Source organism: Pocillopora damicornis, chromosome 14, assembly GCF_964200805.1.
Source record: "Pocillopora damicornis chromosome 14, jaPocDami1.2, whole genome shotgun sequence".
In the NCBI taxonomy this organism is placed as follows: domain Eukaryota; kingdom Metazoa; phylum Cnidaria; class Anthozoa; order Scleractinia; family Pocilloporidae; genus Pocillopora; species Pocillopora damicornis.
Genome location: NC_142683.1, coordinates 96,341 through 117,940, shown reverse-complemented (window position 1 = coordinate 117,940; position 21,600 = coordinate 96,341). Strand labels below are relative to the sequence as shown.

Below are 21,600 nucleotides of genomic sequence, written 5' to 3'. Positions count from 1 at the left end.
TGCATCCAATCACCAAATTGTGGACAAAAAGACTAATACTGAATTTTCCTTTAAAGTTTCCAGATCTGAAATCAGATTTTTCATTTACCCTGCGTTATCTTAACCCAGCTTTGAACAACCCGGCTTTGCTTAATGTCAAACATTTTTATCTAAAATTATATTGTAATTACCTGTATAGATTTTTAATATTAGTATTTGTACATAACCCCCAAAGGAGGGGGGAATCATAAGAATTATAACTGTGGGAAGGGGAGAGTCTTACATGGGGGTATCGGGTAAATGTTTATGTGACAACAAAAATTCCCCCCCCCCCTCCCTCCCGTCGATAAATTTCACCGCTAGAAATCAGAAAAGTAATTTGCGTGACGAAACATGAAAAATTTTATCTCAGAGGTACTTTCAGAGTTTAAATGTCGAGACTTCTTGGGTATCATATACTGAAATGCTATCTTGAACGGAGACGGAAATCCGAGTTCGTGTCATGCAATGTACACCACGCTTCAACGCCTTCCTGCTTGTTAACTTTTGTTGTAAAAACAGTCATATTACCTCAAAATTCAAGTGAATTTTCTTTTCGCGCAAAACCTGACCATTTTTAATACTATCTTCCCCACAAAAAAAAGCCTTTGAAGAAATTGATCAATCTCAATCAATAAAAGAGTGGCATAATGATCCATGATAAAAGTCAACCACGCCTTACCCCTGTGAAGAAGTCTTCGTAACCTGAAGCAAACAGCCTGACCATCCTATTGTGCTTTTCTTTCTTCAATTTGCTGTCGTTTCAATGCGTTCATGGCCGGTGACCTTCTCTCTCGATTAAAACACTAAAATGGTTTCCCTTCTGATGTTTGTTTTCTTTAACTATCTTGAAGACTTCTTCCCGTTGTGTCTCAAGTTATTTGTAACAGAGATTGAATTTACTTCAGGACATTCAGAGCCCACACACCTTTACACTTTGTACCATCGTAAACCTTGTTGGTATAATCTTTGGGCTGTTCAGTAAATTTTCGTGTGAGTCAACTATTATTTATATTTATTATTTTTTTTGTCGTGTCATAGGAGTGAGGAAAGTCTTCTCACTTGAGTTATTTCTGTGTGTTACATAAAAATACGTGACAAGGAGTTTTTCACCTTTCGTGACCCTTCGTAGTGTTTCGTGGTCAAAAAATGACACGGATTTAATGCAATAATTTGAGTTTGAAACTTTAAACTCTCCATCGATTGCGGAAATATCCGAGAGAGCAAATTTTTCAAGAATACTTTTCTGTTATCAGTGATAAATTTTAATGGTAAGCAAATGTTCAACATATTTATTTGATCTGCCGCCAGGAAACATATCACTTTGCAAACCATCAAGTAAGTGTGAGCTTCTGTAAAGAGCTGTTATTTTGGTAATGAGAGCCGATTAGCGGAATAGCCGGTGACGACCTACAAATATTTACCGATTACCCCGTGTGGTAAATAACAAAACCATAAGGGCATAAACTGTCAGCATAACGTCGGAAGCGGAACACGTAGACAGAGATACCATGTACAATGGCTGCCTTTAACATCTTTTTGGCTCTTTGTTTTCTACCGTTAACATCCTCTTACGATGTACACTATGGCCATTCATTCAATACACGCAAGCAAACGCATTATCCCTTGAGAGAAAGATTTCCTTGGCATGTGTTCGTGAGTTCTGTGAAGTGTAGCGGAGTTTTAATTCAGGAGCAATGGATTTTATCATCAGCCTTGTGTACTAAACTCGTGAAAGCGAAATTGAACTCAAAACACAATGTGGATAGCGATCACTCGACAGTGTTCATCAGAGTTGGCAATCATCATGTCGATCTTCAAGCACGAGGCGAAGACACAGCACCGGTACTGAGAGCGCTTGTATATCCTAAGTATAATGCTTCAGCTTCAACTGGTAACTTCGGTCTACTGTATCTTGCACGAAAAGTTATGCTGCCTGATGATCTTCCCGTATCACACGCGAAACTGCCAGATTTTGAGACCAACAACGTCTCGCGCCGTCTACTCGGAAAGATTACGGGCTGGGGTCACTTATCTGGGCGAAGTTCCCAGTTTAAAACGCTCGTTCAAAGTGATGTTTTGTTAACTCCTGGCCGGGATTGTCATCGGAGTTTCAGAGACAGGAGCAAGGGAAAACTGTTAGATAAATCGTGGTGTGCTGTAGCTGGAACTAAAGGAATGTGTTCAACTGATCAAGGAAGCCCGGTTGTTATCAAGCAGGACGGTCATTGGGCTGTAGTTGGTGTTTACACGTACGGACCGACTTGCTCTTCCACTACTAGGGACGTCGCGTTATTTTCAAGAATTGACCATGAAGTGCGTCAATGGATTGAAAAGCTCTTCACAGTTGGAGGTGGGAGAAAGATTATTATCGTTATATAAACAAGGAGTAATGAATAACCAGGTTGCTTTATATCCCCGGGGGGGGGGGAGGGGAGGAGAGGAGTACTTCCTTATAAGCCAATGGGAATGTGCCTCTGATTGGGGTCGTATTTTCACAACTGGATTGACTATAGTGGAATTGCATTTTCAATAGGGTTACTAGAAAGAGGTTGCACATTTTCGTGATTTCGCGCGTGAAAGATTGTTACCGTATTTCAAGTCGTGCTTTCCTTTTTAAAAGGCTTCATATGGTAAACGCATAACCAGAAAGTGACTAACTTGGGAGTGCGAAAATTACAGTTGCTCAAAAGACTACGATGGGGTCTATAACTGGCTTCAGTTATGGGGTAGGGGTTCTAGGAGGCCAAAGGCACAAACGCAGCAAAAATTGACCCAAATTCCCTCCCCCCCGATTTCTGTTTCTTCCTTGGAGGAATACAAACTTTCCTTTGCATCTTGACTAATTTCTTCTCGTTGATTTAGGAGAATTTCCTACGATAGTAGTTCATTTTATCGGGGTGACAGTTTTTATTATCACTACCTTTCATCCATTGTGTGGATATTGGGGTCAGAAATGATACATGAACCATAAGGTACCAATGGTATAACGTACCATGAACGAAACCCGCGATTTGTCGCTCTGTGTAAAAGAGCTGATCTATCCCCATAATCATTCCTTGTTTAGATATTCCTCTACAAAACTGATTTAACTTTCGTTCGACGACTTGGTTTGTAGCTCCGGACCAACTCCCTTAAATTTTATTCCGAAGCTTGATAATTTTTTCCGTGCATGTGCAGCCGTGTGTATTTAAATAGGGAAAAACGTGAACGCCAAGGCGCATGCCCGGAGCTCATACGGAAGATTTCATCGGAAACGACTTTATTGAATTTCCGTTGTTTAGACATGTCTTATCTAATCATCACGATGATCTGTGAACTGAAATGGTCATATCAGTGAAAGAATGAGCAATTTGCTCTGTAAGGTCAAATGTCCTCTTATCTGGTGTTGTTGTGGTTGTTGCTGTAGTTTCTATGTGATTACTGACCTCACACCAGGAAACTCGATTAATACTCAATACTAGACCCATCAACTTGACTCAAACATTTTTTTTTTCACCGATATCTTGACTGTTACGCTCTTTTTCTTCCGTTTAAAACATTTGCAAAGATACAGGTTTCTTTGATAGCGACAGTTTAGAAGAGGTGACTGAGATATTAGTATTTACACTCGCTCTTCAGCGACGTCACAGTAAATTGTCGTCTTCATTTATGCCGTAGACAAACCACAGTGTCACCCATCAGGTCACAAAATTCTCGACATTCCTGCACGTGCACATTCCAATCAAGTGGACTCAGTGCTCCCCCTGTGTGATAACAAGTTAGAGGAGGCTTGGTACAAGTTGGAGCTTGATGGGATTCCCGCCGAAATTCCTACGAGCTGCCCTGAGATTGGTTCGTGTGGTACGCATGCTCAGATTTGGTTGCAACCCGCGGGACATCCCGAGTTTGGAGAGGAGAAGAATGGCAGCGCATGCGTAGCATGGGAGGGAGTGGACAGGTTTTGTTGCTTGTGGCGGTTACCTGTTCACGTGATTCACTGTGGTGGCTTCTTAGTTTATCATTTAAAGAGGACGGACGATTGTTCGGCTTACTGCGCTAAAGAAGGTGATTAAAATTTGTCAGGCAAGCAACTCCACCTTGGTACAAGTATAATTGTAGGTTTCTTTTTCAAACTAAACTCAGTGAAGTGTCTTGGGTTGTTATGACTGTCTCGTAATCTGCCAACCTCGCGAGTGTTTCCATGAGGCTATGTAAACACATGAAAGACATCCCTGCTTTTATTAGACATTCCTAAAAACATCTGTGAAACTAAAACTTCACCATTGTGTTTACATACTCTCGTTTAAACACGCCTTCGGACCAAACGGGGTGCACCCACTACCTCATATATTCCCTAAAAAAGCCAAAATTATTCCAGCTCCGCTGTGCACTCACTCAGCGACACAGCACGATGTCCAACTAGTAGAACTCCTCTTTGGTTCCTTTTCCGTTGGCTGGTTGACTTGAAGAACGAAAAGCCAAAAATATACATAAGAAAGTAATTGTAGAATTTTTTTTTCAGCCGACAAAGTTCCTTGTGGACCCGGTAAGATAGGATATGCACCAAAATGTAGAGGTAAGTAATATATCAACAGCAGGTTAGACGAGAGACCACATCAATTTGGTATACAACAGGAGTAAGCTATGTGATATCTCGACGGTGGCCGCTTTAACTTTAAGAAGCTAAGAAGAAGGAACTTTAAGAAGCTAAGTAGTAATTTTTTTACAACACAGTCAATAAACTAATCTTCACCAAATACTATCACCTTAAATTTCTCTTCACAGTTCGCGAACAATATCCCATTTTGGATGGTCCCCCACAGATCACACCAGTAGTCCCCCCGGATAACATCCTGGCAGGTGAATCAATCCATCTTCTGTGTACGTACGACATCTTGGCTCCAGGACCCTATCGAGTTGGGTACAAAGTCACATGGTATAAACTCATAAGCTTCTTGGGTGGAAAGCCTGGGAAATTGGTACTGCTATCCAACAGGACAGAAGAGACCGCGGTGGTGATTAGCACCAAGTCAGCTGAGTTTTACCTCGGCGACAGAGTGAGTGCTGCTCGATGTTGATAATAAGATGAATTTGTGGTTATTGTTGTTGAAGGTCATGAGTATTGTTTGTTTTTCCTCAGATCATTTGTGAAGTGATGGCGTTTTTCTTAGAGAGTCCAGAACGAACAAGTCCTACTTTCTCCAGCGATGATTTCTTCGTTGGAATTAAGGTAAGTCTCACTCTTCCCCTCGTCATTGACTTAGACGTGAAGAGTGAAACTAGGTCTTTGAGCCCTTTGTAAAGTTATGTAGTCCCTTTACGCCAGTTATAGCAAAAGTCATAATCAAAGAGGAAGTGACATCTTTTCAAGGCGCTCGGTTGGGCGTAAAAAAATAGACCTTTTAAAAATGTAAAACAAATGTCAACTCTTCTTTGCTTTAGTTTACCTGCTCAAAATTAGCGGCGCGAATACCAAAATATCTACTTTTCGATTTGCTTGTTATTGTCATGATATTCTCCAAGCACTGATGGAGGGTAAGCTTGTGGTTAGGGGAGGTGGGGGGGGGGGGTTTGGATATGGATACCCCTAGTCGCTTCATGGAAAGAAAACCTGGATAAGCTCCGGCTGGATGGGTCATTTAGCTCGAGCATACAGCATGTCACTGCCACCATTTCAGCTTCCTCTCTACCTCGTGCCCAGCAGTAACCAAATGATATCATCATTTCTGACAGGTTGAACCTTCGTCTCTTGTTACCTCAGAGGACCATAAAATCAGGGAATTCGTTTTGAGACTAACAGTGCCCCTTATCTGTCAGCCGGACCACCCCAACTGCACGATACGGATATCAATGCACTTAGTACCAGTAGGTATGAAGCATACAACTATGATAGTTTACAAAAAATGGCAACCTACAAACGACTTATTCACGACATTTATACCACAAACTAACCGAACAAGACGACTAAACATTATCGATGGGTCGAAACCGACTAATCACGACAGGGCAATTTGGTTTTTATCAACAGAGCTAATAACGTAAATTGGCCGCCGTTTAGAGTTTCAAAGCTGACGTTTCGAACGTTAGCTCCTTGGTCAGTGCGAATGACGAGGGGCTAACGCTCGAAACGTCAGCTTTGAAACTCTTAACGGTGGCCAATTTACGTTACCAAATCAGTTGATAACACCAAATTACCCTGTTATACTCTCCCACCGACGCAGCAACACAGTTTCTTCAGAAACGTACCCCCTTCAATCACGACTACCTTACGCCACGTGGGTCTTACTGCCATTAATATCACGGCTAAACTGACCAATCAGTTCACACGAACCGGAGTTAAAGCACTCGACTGTCAGCAAATCTTCACTTGACTCTGATGATGACTTCCGCTAGGGCTATCGAAACCTCAATCACTACTACGGACAAGAGTCCTTTTAAAGTGCACGCGTTTCACGTTGTGTCAGTTCCCGCGTGAAAGAAACATCGATGCCTAGGTGTAGCTAACTAGTCTGTCTGCTTTGTTGTCTCTACTCAGTAGACCATCTACAGACGTTATTAACTTCAGATATAGCCCTATCCACCTGTGAAGTGATACTGAAACCGCAACCCTGCTCTCGCCGTGACTGTGGGCGCAAGGTTGTTCGGTTTGTTGCTGTTTCAGACTACGTTAATGACGGAGACCGCAGGACACGTATTATAACGGAGCCTGCACGGAGCCAGTCGCTGCTTTGGAAATCTTACGATCCAGCTGATGTTTTTGTAAGCATTACATTTCAGATGCAAATGCTATATTTGTATATATATATATATATATATGTGTGTATGTGTGTGTGTGTATATATTGAGAAAGGGAAAAAATGTATATATATATATATATATATATATATATCTATGTATGTGTGTACGTATATATATAAATATTTGTTTAATGAAAAGCATTTCTTTCGTAATCAAGGTCGTATGTCATTCAGGTTTTGTCCTGGCATTTCTTTTTTAACAGGTTCTTTCGAAGGATGTGAAAACCCCACGATGTTACCTATTCACGGAATCTCATATGAGGACACTCACCGGCAGGTAACAGCTCATCAGTGAAGGTAGTTTTCGCTAGAGTAGGTCGCTTCTGAAGTACAGAGCGATTTGTATCGTTTTTCCGTTTCGTTACTGATCTAGGCTTCTTTGTTTACTTCATTAAATAGGCAGACAATCAAGTTAAGAAGTAGATTCAGTAAATATTGAATACATCGTAGGCAAAATAAACAGCATTAAAACGTGTGAATAGTTTTGTGCCTTACTGTCATACAAAGGCTTTTTCGACTTATGAGTGTTTCCTATTTGCTAACTCACTGACAGGTATTACCGGATTTCAGCCGGAGCGACGACATTTCTGCTGTATAAAAGTTCAACTAGGCCGTTTGAGGTTTGCAGTAGTCGTTGTAGTGGAATATTTAGGTGCAGCTTTATACCATTCCCCTCTCACTCTTCTTAGAAGGTCCTGTGCACAAGTGTCATGTCTTTGTTTGTTCAATCCATTACAGGTTCACACGCGATTTTGGGCTTGTAGCAGGTCTAGAAACCAGGGATTTTGCGCATGTGGAGTCGCTGCAAGAGATGGGGATGACGTAATCGAGATCGATATGTGCCATGGAAGATTTAAGGAGACCAGTGTCCAAATATCTATTAGGTCCAGGCTACCTCTTGCAAAAGGAGTACGGATAACAGAGGCTATAACTGGAAAACGGTACACGGTGGGTGCATGAACACCAACAATTGGGACCAAAAAAAAGTCGTGAAGCGACGAATGTTTTCTTCTTATAATTGGATTTTCCTCATAGGAGACGCGGTGGTAATTAGTGGCTGGATGCCTTGTCAAGAGGTCTGGGATCGAGACTTGACAGTTCACTCCCACAGTGCCTCCCCCCTGGAGTATAAATGGGTACCGGCAAACTGTCAGGAAAGCCTGATGTAATGCTGGAAGGTGGGAGTGAGCTTGCAATGGATTTACATCCAATCCAGGGGGTAGGAGTGATAACCTGGTCGTTTCATTCTAAGGAAACCGGGATAGGTACCGGCTGGGTGGGCCACTTGGCTCGAGCACAGACTTCACCTAATTAGGTTTTCGTCACTTGAAGAAAATGGAAGTTTCTGAGACACCATTTTCTGTGACCAGTAACTTTGATCTGTTTCTTCCTTTGTAGGCGTATTTTCCTTCAGGAGTTTATGTTCGGGTGGACGTGTTTAATTGGGGATTGAATTTACAAATACAATCATCAGGACGAGATCTGAATCAAGTGACAGGTTTATGTAGCCTCGGTGAGGTCGGCAGTTCTCTTCAAACAGAAAACGAAGGTTTACTACCTGAGTTGAATGACACACAACAGTGGAGGTAAAAACCGCCCTGTCCCTACTCTTCCCCCCTCCACGGCTAATTGAAATCTTAATCACTCACATGCGTTTCTGTTAAAAGTTCAGTTTAACACTTAACCCTTTCACTCATAAGATCTCATCCGTAATTTTCCTTACTGTCTGTTACATAATTCTTATGAAGTTAGCTCAGAGAGTCTGGTATTGGATCAATTATTGATTCCCTAACTGATATTTTTCTTTATTCTCATTACTTGTCTGCTTGATATTGTACTGATATTGTATAGCGAGGAGAATCACTCATGGATGGTAAAGGCTTAATAGTTTAGAAAAACCAACCCATCATTACAACATCGATATTTCGTTTTGACAGGATACTTGACGACCATAGTTTATTTAATTATAAACCAGTACATTACCGACTCCACCCGACAGAAAAGCTCTTCTGTTTGTGCACCTTAAACAGCAATATTGAAAAGAAAAAAAAATGTGCTTCCTGTGAGGCTAAATGTAGAAGACACCAGCATGTGATATGGCCAGTACTTTTCCGTGAAAGAGACATCACCAAACGAGTTCTCGCGCTACAAACTGGCCGCGTTCTTGAGCGTAGAAGCAACCAGTCAAAGGGCGATCACTATCTTCGATACCATCTGACAAACCAGTTGAACTTGTCAGATGAAGGAAAACCTGACACCTTTTTAGCTGTCTTGGCTGTGGTTAGCTACTGCAAGAGGCTGCTGACTGACACCCCGCTGGGAAAAGCTTGTATTCATTTAGTTGGTCAGCGAATTGTCGATCAACTACAGAGGATTTGCATAAGAGACACTAGGGTACTGCCATTGTCTTTTTTTTTTCTTTGCTAGTGACTGTGTCTGCTTTGTATGTTGATGTGTTTGTATACACTCCTATCTGCATGTGCTTTCCTTCATGTTTTCCTGACCCTTCTCAATCTCTTTATTTTTCAACTAATGCTTCTACTTGTGTCCATTAAAGTGTGAGTTGTAAATAAAAGCTTGTTTGACGCTTCTTATCTTCTTACGCTAGTATGGTTTTAGTTCACAGGTGTGACAGGAATGGCCTGGGGAGTAGCTTCAATGTTACAAGACACGTGTGAAGAAACACTTCTTAAAGACACCTCTCTGTGGGAGAGTTCTTTCTTAGCTGAAGGGCTGACACCCCCCAAAAGGATAAAAAACGTTATGTGCCCGCGACTGTGTAGTGATCGAGGAAGGTGTATCAATGGAGCTTGTAAATGTCGGCGAGGTATTCCAGTGTTTTAAGAATCCTTAGATGTTTCCACGTTAATTAAGTAACGGCATCTCCAACGACTAATTTCTTGCTCAGTGACAACAGGAACATATGGGAACCATTCCTCAGGAGGCGGTGGACATGGATCAGACATGTCCTGTGGAAGGAACAGCCTCTCGCGCGTGGTACTTCACTGGACACCTAAAGGGAGAACCTCCGTTGATGCCCGATATGTTATCTGGCATTACGGAAAGTTTCTACGTTAATTAAGAGTTAAAATGATCGCAAGAGATCAACACTGTTATATATTGTTGGTGTTATGTTCACCCCGACGTTTCCTCTATTAGGTTACACAAGCGATGATTGCTCTGTTCCTTCCCGAAGTCCACCTCAACTCATCGGTGTACACAATGGTGGAACATGTGATATAAAGGCGTTTCACTGCAAGCAAGTCAGGCTGGTTGGTGAAGGTTTTCACAACTCAAGAGAACTAATGTGCTCCTTCCTAGAAGTCAAGGTAAATATATGCTTCTAATAAGCCACAATCATTCCAGCATAACCTGAAGTTAGTAATGATTTAGGACCGCTTATAAATGTACCAGCATTAACTAGCTAACCGGTGGGAAGCTGTATTCATATATTGCACCTGTACTTAAGTGATGTAGCCCCTCTTTCTTTTCTCATTTCCTCTCGTGTTATCAAGGATGCCACATTTGAAACTCAGACCTTCCTGTCCAAGGCCACATATGAGAGCTTCCGTGGTGTCACCTGCGAAATGCCAAGGTCACATGACACAGACAAGGCATTTACAAGTTACCAAGTACGTGTGAGTAATGATGGTAGGTTATGGAGCCAACCCGTTCCCCTCTTTATCTTTGATGGAGGTTGTCTTAAATGTACCACTCGGAACATGGGCTGTGAAATTAAGGTTGGTAAGTATAAACAACATTTTTTCTCTTAAAAGTGAGTTTCTTCAGACATCTACGGCGACTTCGGAAAACTTCATATTCGAAAAATCAAGTCTTTGTCTCTGTTTAGAGAACTTTTGTTTAGATTTAAGTTGAGTACCACTTAATAGCCGCAGTTAATAACGAGAGAAACTATAGATTTTGAATGCTGTGGCATGTTACGAACCTTAATACAAAAGGCAAGTCAAAACCAGCAATAAAAATGTCTAACTCAGATACAACTAGTGATGGAAATAAACACAGGAAAGAAGCTGTGAGAGTAACGTAAATTGTTTCTTGATTTTATATTTAGAGTGAAACATGCCATATTGATGGACGTTGTTACAAAAAAGGTGAATCTAGTCCTCATGATCCTTGCAAGTGGTGTTCGCCGATAAATAGCCAGCAGGTATGGACCGACATAGCATGTCAACATGGCAAGTGCAATGCCTCTTCTTGTGCGCATGGTGTTTGCTTAGATACAACCATGGGGAGATATTTCTGTTTCTGCGATGAGGGATTTACTGGTGAAAATTGTGATATTCCTGAAGATCCTTGCATTTTTAACCCTTGTGGAACTGGAATCTGCGTTCAACTTGGAAGGACGTTTCGATGTCAATGTCCTCCGGGATACGCTGGTGTTCAATGCTCCGTGCCAGTCAACCCTTGTTATTCAAATCCCTGCAACAACGGAAGTTGCATCACTAATGGCACACACTTTAGTTGCTTCTGTGACGAAGGTTTCACCGGACCATATTGTGCAACAAGTATTCAGAGTTGCTTGTGCAGTCACGGAAAATGCGTTACTCGAAGTGGTAACCATGTTTGCATGTGCGAGGAGGGATTCACAGGAAAATTATGCGAGGTACCACAGCTAGGAGGCTGTGCTTTGATGTCCTGTAAAAACGGTTCTTGTGTTGATAAAGAAGGGCAAACCAAATGTGTGTGCAACTCGGGATACACTGGCTCTCTCTGTGATATTAAGATAGGTTCCTGTTTTGATCCACCATCTGTCCATGACGATCATAATTCCACTTCATGTTTGAACAATTCGTGTGGAAAACGTTGCCACATTAGTGATCCATGTGTTCCAAATCTCTGCGTTAACGGGAATTGCTCAAGAAAATCAGATGGGTATCATTGTCTGTGTCACCAAGGTTACAAAGGAAGATTCTGCAACGAGACCGCAGACCACTGCCTAAGCAATCCTTGCAACCATGGACAGTGTGTCGATGATCAGGGCACATATTTATGCAAGTGTCCACCGGGTTTCAGTGGCGACACTTGCAATGCCACTGTTGATGTATGCCAGCCTAATCCTTGTCTTAACGGAAATTGTATCATCGTGAAAGGTTCTTTTAAATGCGACTGTCATTATGGCTTTGGCGGAACCCTCTGTGATGAAAAGATCGTCTTCGACCCATGTGATAAGAATCCTTGCGATAATGGCAAATGTGTTGGTGTCCAAGCGCTGAAAAGGAGTGTTCCGTCATTTTATTGCTTGTGTCGTGAAGGTTTTACTGGGCAATACTGTCAATCAGTTATCGATCCGTGCACTACCAATCCTTGCAGGCACGGATTATGCAAAACAGCAAATGAAAGTGGTTTTCGTTGTACATGCTTTGATGGATATCAAGGCGTTCTTTGTGATACGAAGATCAATCACTGCCTTACTGGGCCATGTGTAAATGGTTCGTGTATTTCCAGCAATGCGTCTTTTGAGTGTTTGTGTCACCAGGGTTACAAAGGAAAGTTATGTGATCAAGCAGTAGAGATGTGTCGGCCAAATCCATGTAAAAATGGAAGTTGTCATCAAAACGGGACATCATTCAAATGTTCTTGTTTCGAAGGATACACCGGAAACGTTTGTCAAACTAAGATTACTAACTGTAGTTTGAATCCGTGTAAGCACGGAATTTGTGTCGACAGAGGGAAAACGTTTCAATGTTATTGTAAACGAAGCTATTCTGGAAAGTTCTGTCACCAAAAGGTGAACCCATGTAAGCCAAACCCTTGTAAACACGGCACGTGTTTGCATAGATACTCTTCGTGGTTTTCGTGTCGGTGCGAACTGGGCTACACAGGTAAAAAGTGCGATAAGAAAATCAACATGTGTCAGTCACAGCCATGTAAACATGGTGCATGCATTAACTTGGGGATGTCTTTTCGGTGTAGTTGTTATCCTGGTTACCGTGGACGTCTCTGCGATAAAATTGAAACCTGCCAATCTCGACCCTGTAAACGTGGTAATTGTTTTCCTACAGGCAATTCGTTCACTTGTGCGTGCCCAGAGAACTACACAGGTCGTTATTGTGAGAATAAGATTGATCCGTGTCAATTAAGTCCTTGTAAACACGGCCGATGTTCACTTGCGAACCAATCTGTCAAATGTACCTGTAACAAGGGATACACTGGTGAACTTTGCCAAGTGAAGATGAACCCTTGTTCCGATAACCACTGTAAGCATGGGAAGTGTATAGCGCATGGTGTTCAATATTCATGTCAATGCCTGCTGGGATTTCGTGGGAAATACTGCGAGACAGACATCAACGAGTGCTTAGAGGCTCCCTGTTTTGCTGGTGTCCAGTGCACAAATTATCCCGGGAACTACAGTTGTGGCTCGTGCCCTGCTGGTTTCAATGGCGATGGTTTACGTTGTGAGAAGATGACTCACCCTTGCAAAAAGTTAAACTGCTTTAGAGACGTACCGTGTGTCCAAAGAGGTCAGAGTTACGAATGTGGAAATTGCCCGCGTGGGTTTACAGGAAATGGTGTTCTTTGTACTGGTATGTTTGTTACTCAAATGTTTAGATTCTGATTTAAAATACCAAACGCGGTAAGACACTTAGGGTTTGCAGAGGAAATCTTTACTTAAAAAAAAGTAATGTGAAAATTGTGCTCTTGCGAGAACGATAACACTTGTCATTCATTTGAAAACCGTCTTACAGAGATGTTTTACAAATGGACAAACGTGCGATACCCAGCACAGTTTGAAAGGAACTCTGGGATACATAAGCATATTATTTTTTTCTGTTAGAGATAAATGCCTGCTCATCTAATCCATGCCATCGCCTGGCTCAGTGCATCCAGGAGAAGGGCTCCCCTAAGGGGTTTCGTTGTGGTCCTTGTCCTACAGGCTACAAGGGAAATGGAATCACGTGCACTTCTTTGTGCCCTGTTCCCTGCCCTTATGGAATGGAGTGCATTGGACATTTTGGTTGCAGGTAAGGTAATTTAGCTATGAGCTGGTAAAACTGTGCCACAAGTTGCGGAAACGACTTTGACTTTAATGAATTTGGTGACTTGTTCCAAAACTATGAAATATGGAAATTCGTTCCCTATCGGAACTTGCACTTCCAAAAATATTTTGTCATAATGCATTGTCAAACACAATTGGGCTTTAACCGAGGTGATCGTTAATTCGGTTCACGTGAATCAGCGGTGTACTCCTTATCACCCAACGTCGATGATTTCATTTTTCCAGGTGTCCGAGAGGTTACCAAGGCGTTGGCTGCCAAACACCATTTTGTCGAGCTGGTTGTTATAATGGCGGTACCTGCATTATGCCAAACTTATGCGTTTGCGCAGAGGGTTTTGAGGGACCCGCCTGCTTGTCGCCTGTGTGTCGGCCCCCTTGCAGGAATGACGGAAATTGTATCGGCCCGGGAAAGTGCCGCTGTCCACATGGATTTACAGGCCCGCGATGCGAGAAAAAAAGCTGCCTGGTTACGTGTTTGAACGGTGGACGGTGTCGTGGACCCTATGTTTGCCAGTGCATGCCGGGATACTCGGGACAAAGATGTGAAATTGGTAAAATTGTTTTTCTCTGTAAAAGAAACACAACTACAAGTTCGTAGTTTCTCAAAGGGAATCCCTATATAAGTTTTCATTAATTTTACAAAATCATTACTGAAACAACAATGGGCGTAATTTTCAATATACAAAATTCCCTGTTATTAACTTTGTACTTACGGACAGAAGAAATCTTTCAGGTACACGGTCAAATTCGGCCAGTGGCTAATCTTCCAGGAGTCGATTTTCGTTTTTAGCGACGAGAGATGCCATTACCAAAGCCACTGAATTCGTAACTTTCGATTTTTCTTTTCGCATTCTTTTTTCTTCCCCTTTTAGAAAAGTTTAAACATAACTGTCTGTAAGCAATACGGGGTTTTCGGTGTTTTAGCAGCCATGATCCGAGAAAATTTCGACAAACAACCTTGGATTGAGAATGGTGAAGACTTTACCGTTCATTCATCAACCTGATCGAGTGGCACGAAGGGTGAGTGACGTGTCAGCAGCTGATTAGTGATATCAAAGACACGAAAAATATCGTATTTTCTCACCTCTCTTCTTACGGCTTTTCTCAGGGCTGGAAATCCTTGTATAACACCGTAGTTTATATGAAAATTGTTTTTTATCGAAGGAAAAAAATGAGGCGTTCCATTCGTTAATTATTAACTTATTTCATTTCCTGTATTTATCGTTTTACTTGCACAGCCCCTTGTACTCCTAGTTGTCAAAATGGGGGCTTGTGTGTTGCCCGTGATGTCTGTAAATGTCCAGCGGAATATATGGGCGAACAATGCCAATACCCTCTGTGTAGACCTCCGTGTATTAATGGCGGAGACTGTGTTCGACCAAATGTCTGCATGTGTCCTGCTGCCTGGAAAGGAAATCGCTGCCAGATGCCAGTATGCCATCTCCCTTGTCTGAATGGAGGAAAGTATGTATTCCTATCCAAAAAAATCCGCAATGCGCACTTCCAGGAACACACCGGTCAAACGTAGGGCACGCGCAAGAGATTCAATTTTGGACGCCCACACGCCAATCTCTCGCGCAAAATTTCTCAGGAAAAATGTGAAACTACTGCTGTCTCGCAAAATAAGCCAAAAAAAATTTAAACGTTGTGAAAAATCTGTTAAAGCAAACAAAAATAGGGAAGAGGAAAACTCTAGACTTTTCGAGCACATAGCTTATTCAAGTATAGGTATACTCCTGTTTCACCATTCAGTATTGAGCTCCACCGAAAAAGTTATGCGCAAGTAAGACACTTACTCACTTAGTGGCTTGTGCGATTGTTTTGTGAGACTACTTCGCTCTGACGGCCTGAAATCACACCATTTAGTCATTACAACGTTCGTACATGCGCAGACATTTGACCGCTGTGTTACTTCCAGGGGCTGAAAAACATATCGACGACTTTATAACTGATTACTTATTGCCATGAAGGCAGCGGCATACCTTACAAAATTAATGTCTGTTCCTCTAAAATGCCTAGCACGTGAACACAAGCCACGGAGTGAGTACCAAAACTCGTAAATATATTTAACAGATTCTTTTCCACAGGTGTGCTCGTCCGAACCATTGTACCTGTCCTTCTGGATACGCTGGCGTCCAGTGTGAAAAAGGTACACAATAACTGATAACTAGTCTCACTTTAGTTAGTTTGAGCTAGCTACAGGTCTGACGTTTTTATCCCTCAAATTGGCAGCTATTTGTAATCAGCCATGTTTGAACGAGGGCCAGTGCGTTCGCCCAGGTGTCTGCGCATGTATCTTTGGATTCACTGGTCGACAATGTGAAGAGACAGGTTAGTGATGAATCAACTAATTTGTGGTGCGAAAACGCGAAGAGAGTGCTGAGCTTGGCGAGAAGATTAATCGTTATCTCTATTGATACCGTTTTTATTTCTATGTTTTCATTGTTTTTTAGACCCGTGGTATAACAAAAGAAAACACGAGAGCTGACGAAACCTGTCTGCTCAGAGGCAAACCCAAGGGACATATAGCTACTTCTTAGCTTGGCGTATTTTGTTCGATGGTTTTGTTTTTTTAAAGTTACTGAACACTTATTTAACCAGACATAACACATGCCGTTCGTTCAGTATGTATCCATAGAAGAACCTTACCACTGGTCTGTATTTATATCTGCCTTTAGAATCATTTGAAGGGTAGGTGTAAGTTACAATTCAGTGGACAGGAATTTTGTAACCCGTGACCTCCATTTATGTGTCTCGGCGGCATTCGATTGGCCCGTTACATTGATGCATATATAAACAATAACCTTCATTTGGTGCGGAAACGTTCTCGGAATTCGTCCGTGGACCTCTCAGCGAAAAATTTCGCGAGAGCAAAGCTCGAAGAAAATTGCGAGTTGCGAGGAATAGAGTGTGTCCAAGGACAAATGTTCTAGAATATTTTGAAGCCAAATGGAGGCTATTGTGTTTGTTTCCCTTTGAGTATTTTTTCACAGCGCACGAAACTCTCCCTCAACCATAATTGACTTAAACAGGGATCACCTTCATCGCAATTGATTCAATGCTCTAATGCTCACTTGAGGTGTATTTTCCTGTGTTTGCTGGAGCATATTCAATCGCGTGACGCATTTATATCACTCGCGCGCGAACGAAAATATTTCTGGATTATAATTCTTGTTTATGTACACTGATTAGCTTGGAAGTTCGATTTAGAACACCAAAACGTCTGACATTTGAAAGACCAGTGTCGCAAACATATTCACGAAAATAAAAAATCAATTTGTACAATTTTTTAATTTCCTCTTTTTTAACTCGTGAATTGCGCGCATGCGCAAGAGCGAGTTGTAGATACGATGTGGGGAATGGCACTCGCTCGCTCGATTGGTCGATTCCTGTAAGCTTTTTTTCGATTTTAGGCTTTTGAGTGCATTCGATAGTTTTTGGCGAGCAATAAACAAACGAAATGGTGTGCTAAGAATAGTGGTGGGGTGACAAAGAAGCCAATGATAATCTTAAAATAATTTTTTTTTTTTCGTTTTAGTTTCAACAAGCGGCGCCAGCGACTGGCAGGCATGCAAGGATTCACACTGAAATAACAGAAAACCTTCGTTTTTCATAAAATTGTAATTTACAATCCTTGAACTTGAAAACAATCCGAAGATTTATTGAAAATATCACTTACTGCGAAGCGCTCGGAGTTTACAGATGTTCAAAAGCTTTTTCTGTTACGGCGTGAGATTGAGGACAGAATCGATCATTACGTTTCGTATCGTGTGTTTTTCCTGTGAGGAACAATAGCAGATGCCGGCGACTAACGAAATTACAAGTTAACACGAAAATCAAATAACACCCAAACAAACAACTTTAGCTACCGATTTTCAGTGAATTTTTAATGAACAATTTTCTTTTAAGTTTCAAGACAATTTGAAGATTCAAAATACATATTACGTACTAAAATGCGAAAGTTATACACTACAAAATTGATAGGCCTGAAATGAAATTCTATCTTGTTATTGATTATACGTTGCCTAGCACGTGACTAAAATCTACTCAGGCGGAGATCCAAAATGACGGTGGCAGTCTTGGCTTAGTTATATCACTCAAAACTCGTTCCCGTTTGTCTTATTTGATAAAGAGGGAATCGTTAATGTTTTCATTAAGAAAGTATTGTCTTGATTTTCTAATATTCACAATGATAGACAGTAAATCTCACTTTTCACCCACATTACTTCCAAGCTTTTCTTTTGAACCAGTAACAGAAATAATATACGTTTAAAACACATGACATCATCCACCCATGTCAAATGCAATAGCATGATCATTTTAATTGTAATGCCTTCTTATCCCGACGTTACTTTGTTTCTTTGCCACACTAGCGAACACTGAACTACTGCTCGTACTCTAGATATGACAATCAACAACAAAATTCCCTAAACCAGATAATATAACATTAAACATAATCCAAAAAATCATGTGTCAATTCACGAGTTTGCTCACAGAGCACTTTGATTTTTTTTTATTTATTATTATTTTTTAAGAAGGCTTATCACGTATTTGTGTCCATGTCCCTTCACGGGTAGTCTGCAAACAAGTACTTTTAATTAAGGTGTTAGCGTTAGTTACAAAAACTTAACGTCACTCGTCTCCAGTCTTCTTCTGAACTCATGTGGTTAACTTGTGTTGCATGGAATCTCAAGGTGAGATGGTTTGAAAAAAAAGCTTTTTCTTTCTTCTTTTGCCGCACGAACTCACGTGATATTCGCGCACCGAGGAGACTGAGCAGAACTCAAACTCCACATTTCGCGTTCTGTCAACAGAAAAACACTTCACTTATAATACCCCCGCTGGCTCATCGAATGCTGGTGTTACTTACCGCAAACAAACAATACAAAGATTTACAACTTGTTACTCAAGAGACGTCGAAGTAATCGGATAATTAACCCTTTACACCCCAACATCAGAATACACACTCTCCATACTGTTTTCTATTCATTTCCTAAGGTGCTGACAATGAGAATTTGTTCATCAATTAAGAGAATATTTGGTTGGGGATCATTTCCTATATTCTCATGACTTTACTGTGTGATGCAAGGGTTATACTGTTGGGAGAAATTAGATGCTAGTCACCCTCAAGGATTAAAGGGTTGACGATATTCCGCTTGAACTGCCTTACTACCTTAGGCAACATTAGAAAGTTTGAACAGCTTTTCAAACAACGTCAACACTGGAAAGATAAGCGAGTTGCTCAATAGCTGTTTATAATGTGCTTCAACCTTCCATGTGTTGACAAAAGGCCTACACGTGCATGCAGTGTTGTCCCGATGGAGGCCAGCCAGATGCTGATATGGTCTGAGATGTTGAGAGAGAACACTTACTCCTTCATGACATATCCTCTAGGGGACAAATCATCCGCAGCCTGTTCAAGGAGATGGAATGTTCGCGTGCTATTTTAAAAACTGACAAAGAGTCACGCGAGACAGGTTTCACTTACGTATTTTGGCCCGTACAGTTTAACCGTTAAGCTTGTTACTCCACCTACTTTTTAAATATTTCGGACTGAATCCCTTTTTTCTGGTGAAAATTAATCATCTTACGAGTTCATTGAAAAACGCCCTTCCGGATTAGTCTTGGTTAGATTAGGTAATATGATTGCCTGTATTGTTCATGCCGGTTGGGATCAACCCCGATGAAAATGATCAATAATTGCGGTGTATCTGTCATTGCTCAATCGTAATGTGTATTCCCCATTCAGTCTTTTCCATTTAGACTCAGCAAAATATCCTTTGTTTGTTTGCTTCTTTTCATATCTAGCAGAAATGATTCAAAGAGCGCATCCTGTTCCGTAGTCTCGATTTTACGGTGCTTTTCTCTGACTTGCTTGCATCATACACCTTCTTTGAGAGCAGAGAACTGTTCCTCTCTCCCAATTTCTCAGAAGATCAAGTGTAGTGACACATTTGCCTTAAGTGGCTGACTCTTGTAATTGGTGAACCTCTTGACACGCAGGTGCCAGAGCCCAACCTTTTCCTTACATTTAACACGGTATTCCCATGTCAAGACCTAAAATTGCCTGGCGACGTTTGCGATCGGCGAGCATGTAACATTATCCGATTGATCTTTTTGTTTTTTTTTCCTTTCCTTTGACCCTCTCAAATAAAGGTGATGTTAAGAAATACTCACCTATCCTTTGCGGATTTTGTTAGTCACAGGTTATCCAATAGTTTACACATACTCTTGAAAATACCACATCAAAATCATTCACAAAAAGAAACCTTAGATCACATGACTTCAAACCAGCATTTCCACAGAGAGGTGAACCCTTCTTTCGTCAGTCTTCTCCTAAGCGAAGTTCAGTGGTAGGTGCCCACTCCGCTCCACCCTTTTTTTTTTTTTTTTTTTTTGCACAGGTTGATAACGTGAATTTTTTTGCGAGCTCGAAGGACTCGCCGCTCAAGAGCCAGAGGATAGTAGACGGAGCTCAAGTCTTATCGAATGTCTGAGTCTTGTCAGCGAAACGCATTTGAGTGCTGTATCATTGCAGTTTTTGTCTAAACCCAGGTCATCAAAACACTCCCACAGTGACTGACTGATTTCACCTGGCAGACTAGTGCAGGTGGCCGTACCAAATCAGTTTTGGCCACTTTTCCGGGTGAACAAGCAGATTTCTTACAAACAGAATTTTTACTCTTAGTCCCTATGTATATTAGTATGTTCAAGTATCGATTCATAACTATGTACATATCATATATCCGTTGTGTATATTGCACGCTATCAAACCAAAGCTTTCTTTCAGTTCCTCTGTCAGTCATGCTAATCTCGTCTTCAGCTACGTTAGAACATTTGCTGAGATACAAAAACAAGTCAAACGGAGAGATAGAACTCGTTCGAAATTCATTCGTGAGCGTATTAATCGATTGGCAATACGAATTTGCGATGAAATATTGACTAATAAGTATATTTCATTTCGCGAGTGAAGGAGCCGACTATTAACTGTACGCGCAGGGAATTTTCCCAGCAAAAGGCGCTTCTCGACTCTTCACTACACCTGATTGTTGTGGACACAATGCGAGGCTGATAGATAACGAGATAAAAGAACAAGGCAACTGCGTCTTTATGAGTAATACATTATTTTCATATTATTATTCCACTAATGCGCCATTTTACCATATTAGGACAGGAGAACACGCAAAGTATAAGCCGATGATACACTACCACACAGGGAAAAAACACGGAAGGTAAGCAAAGAAACAGAATGCCCAAACTCAAAGGTCCTTAAGGCGCCGACTGACTAACTCATTAAGCGCCGAACTCTTCCTGAAACATATTTGTTTCATCATGACGGTCAATTAAATAGTTTGTATTGTGTTTCTTTCATCTTTTTCATGCACCTCATGCAAAATGTGTATCGAAAACTAGAAGCCAAAATGGTTTAACATCAAGCATGCGCGGACATTTTGTCCATCGTCCCTATCTTAAAATAGCAAAATATTCGTGCGTGTTATATTTGAAACTATACCGTAATATGTATTTATGAATGTTTCTCTCAAGCAAAACGTTGACCTCTTAACTCTAGCAAGAGGCAGGACCTCATGAGTCTGCGATGAAAAGTAAATAATAATAAATTAAAAGAGCTTTACGATAAAAAAATCTTGACAATGTACTTCAACAATTCTGTACAATGGTACATTCACTTATGAAAGCCAAACTGACTGTCGTACAATTGATTGGTTGCAAAATAATTGCCGTTTCCTTCACTGTAAGATACTTTACAGGCAAGCAGACAATCAA

General features: G+C 41.2%; 1 protein-coding gene across 2 annotated transcripts; it reads left to right on the top strand.

Annotated features, from left to right (window-relative positions):
- The first annotated feature begins 761 nt into the window (after positions 1-761).
- Positions 762-17,100, top strand: LOC113671541 (uncharacterized). Of its 2 annotated transcripts, none has more exons than XM_089194034.1 (22): positions 762-2,371; positions 3,679-4,065; positions 4,523-4,576; positions 4,786-5,057; positions 5,141-5,230; positions 5,734-5,869; positions 6,539-6,759; positions 7,001-7,074; positions 7,351-7,417; positions 7,536-7,745; positions 8,196-8,383; positions 8,735-9,191; positions 9,417-9,624; positions 9,957-10,126; positions 10,313-10,537; positions 10,870-13,342; positions 13,594-13,780; positions 14,041-14,366; positions 15,054-15,279; positions 15,903-15,964; positions 16,048-16,146; positions 16,269-17,100. In XM_089194034.1, exons 1-22 carry the CDS (start codon positions 1,537-1,539, stop codon positions 16,301-16,303), a joined length of 7,002 nt encoding a protein of 2,333 aa, XP_089050160.1. In that variant the 5' UTR covers positions 762-1,536; the 3' UTR covers positions 16,304-17,100. The 2 variants fall into 2 exon arrangements, with proteins under 2 accessions (XP_089050160.1, XP_027043562.2); XM_027187761.2 differs by having other exon boundaries at positions 6,536-6,759.
- The last annotated feature ends 4,500 nt before the right edge of the window (positions 17,101-21,600 follow it).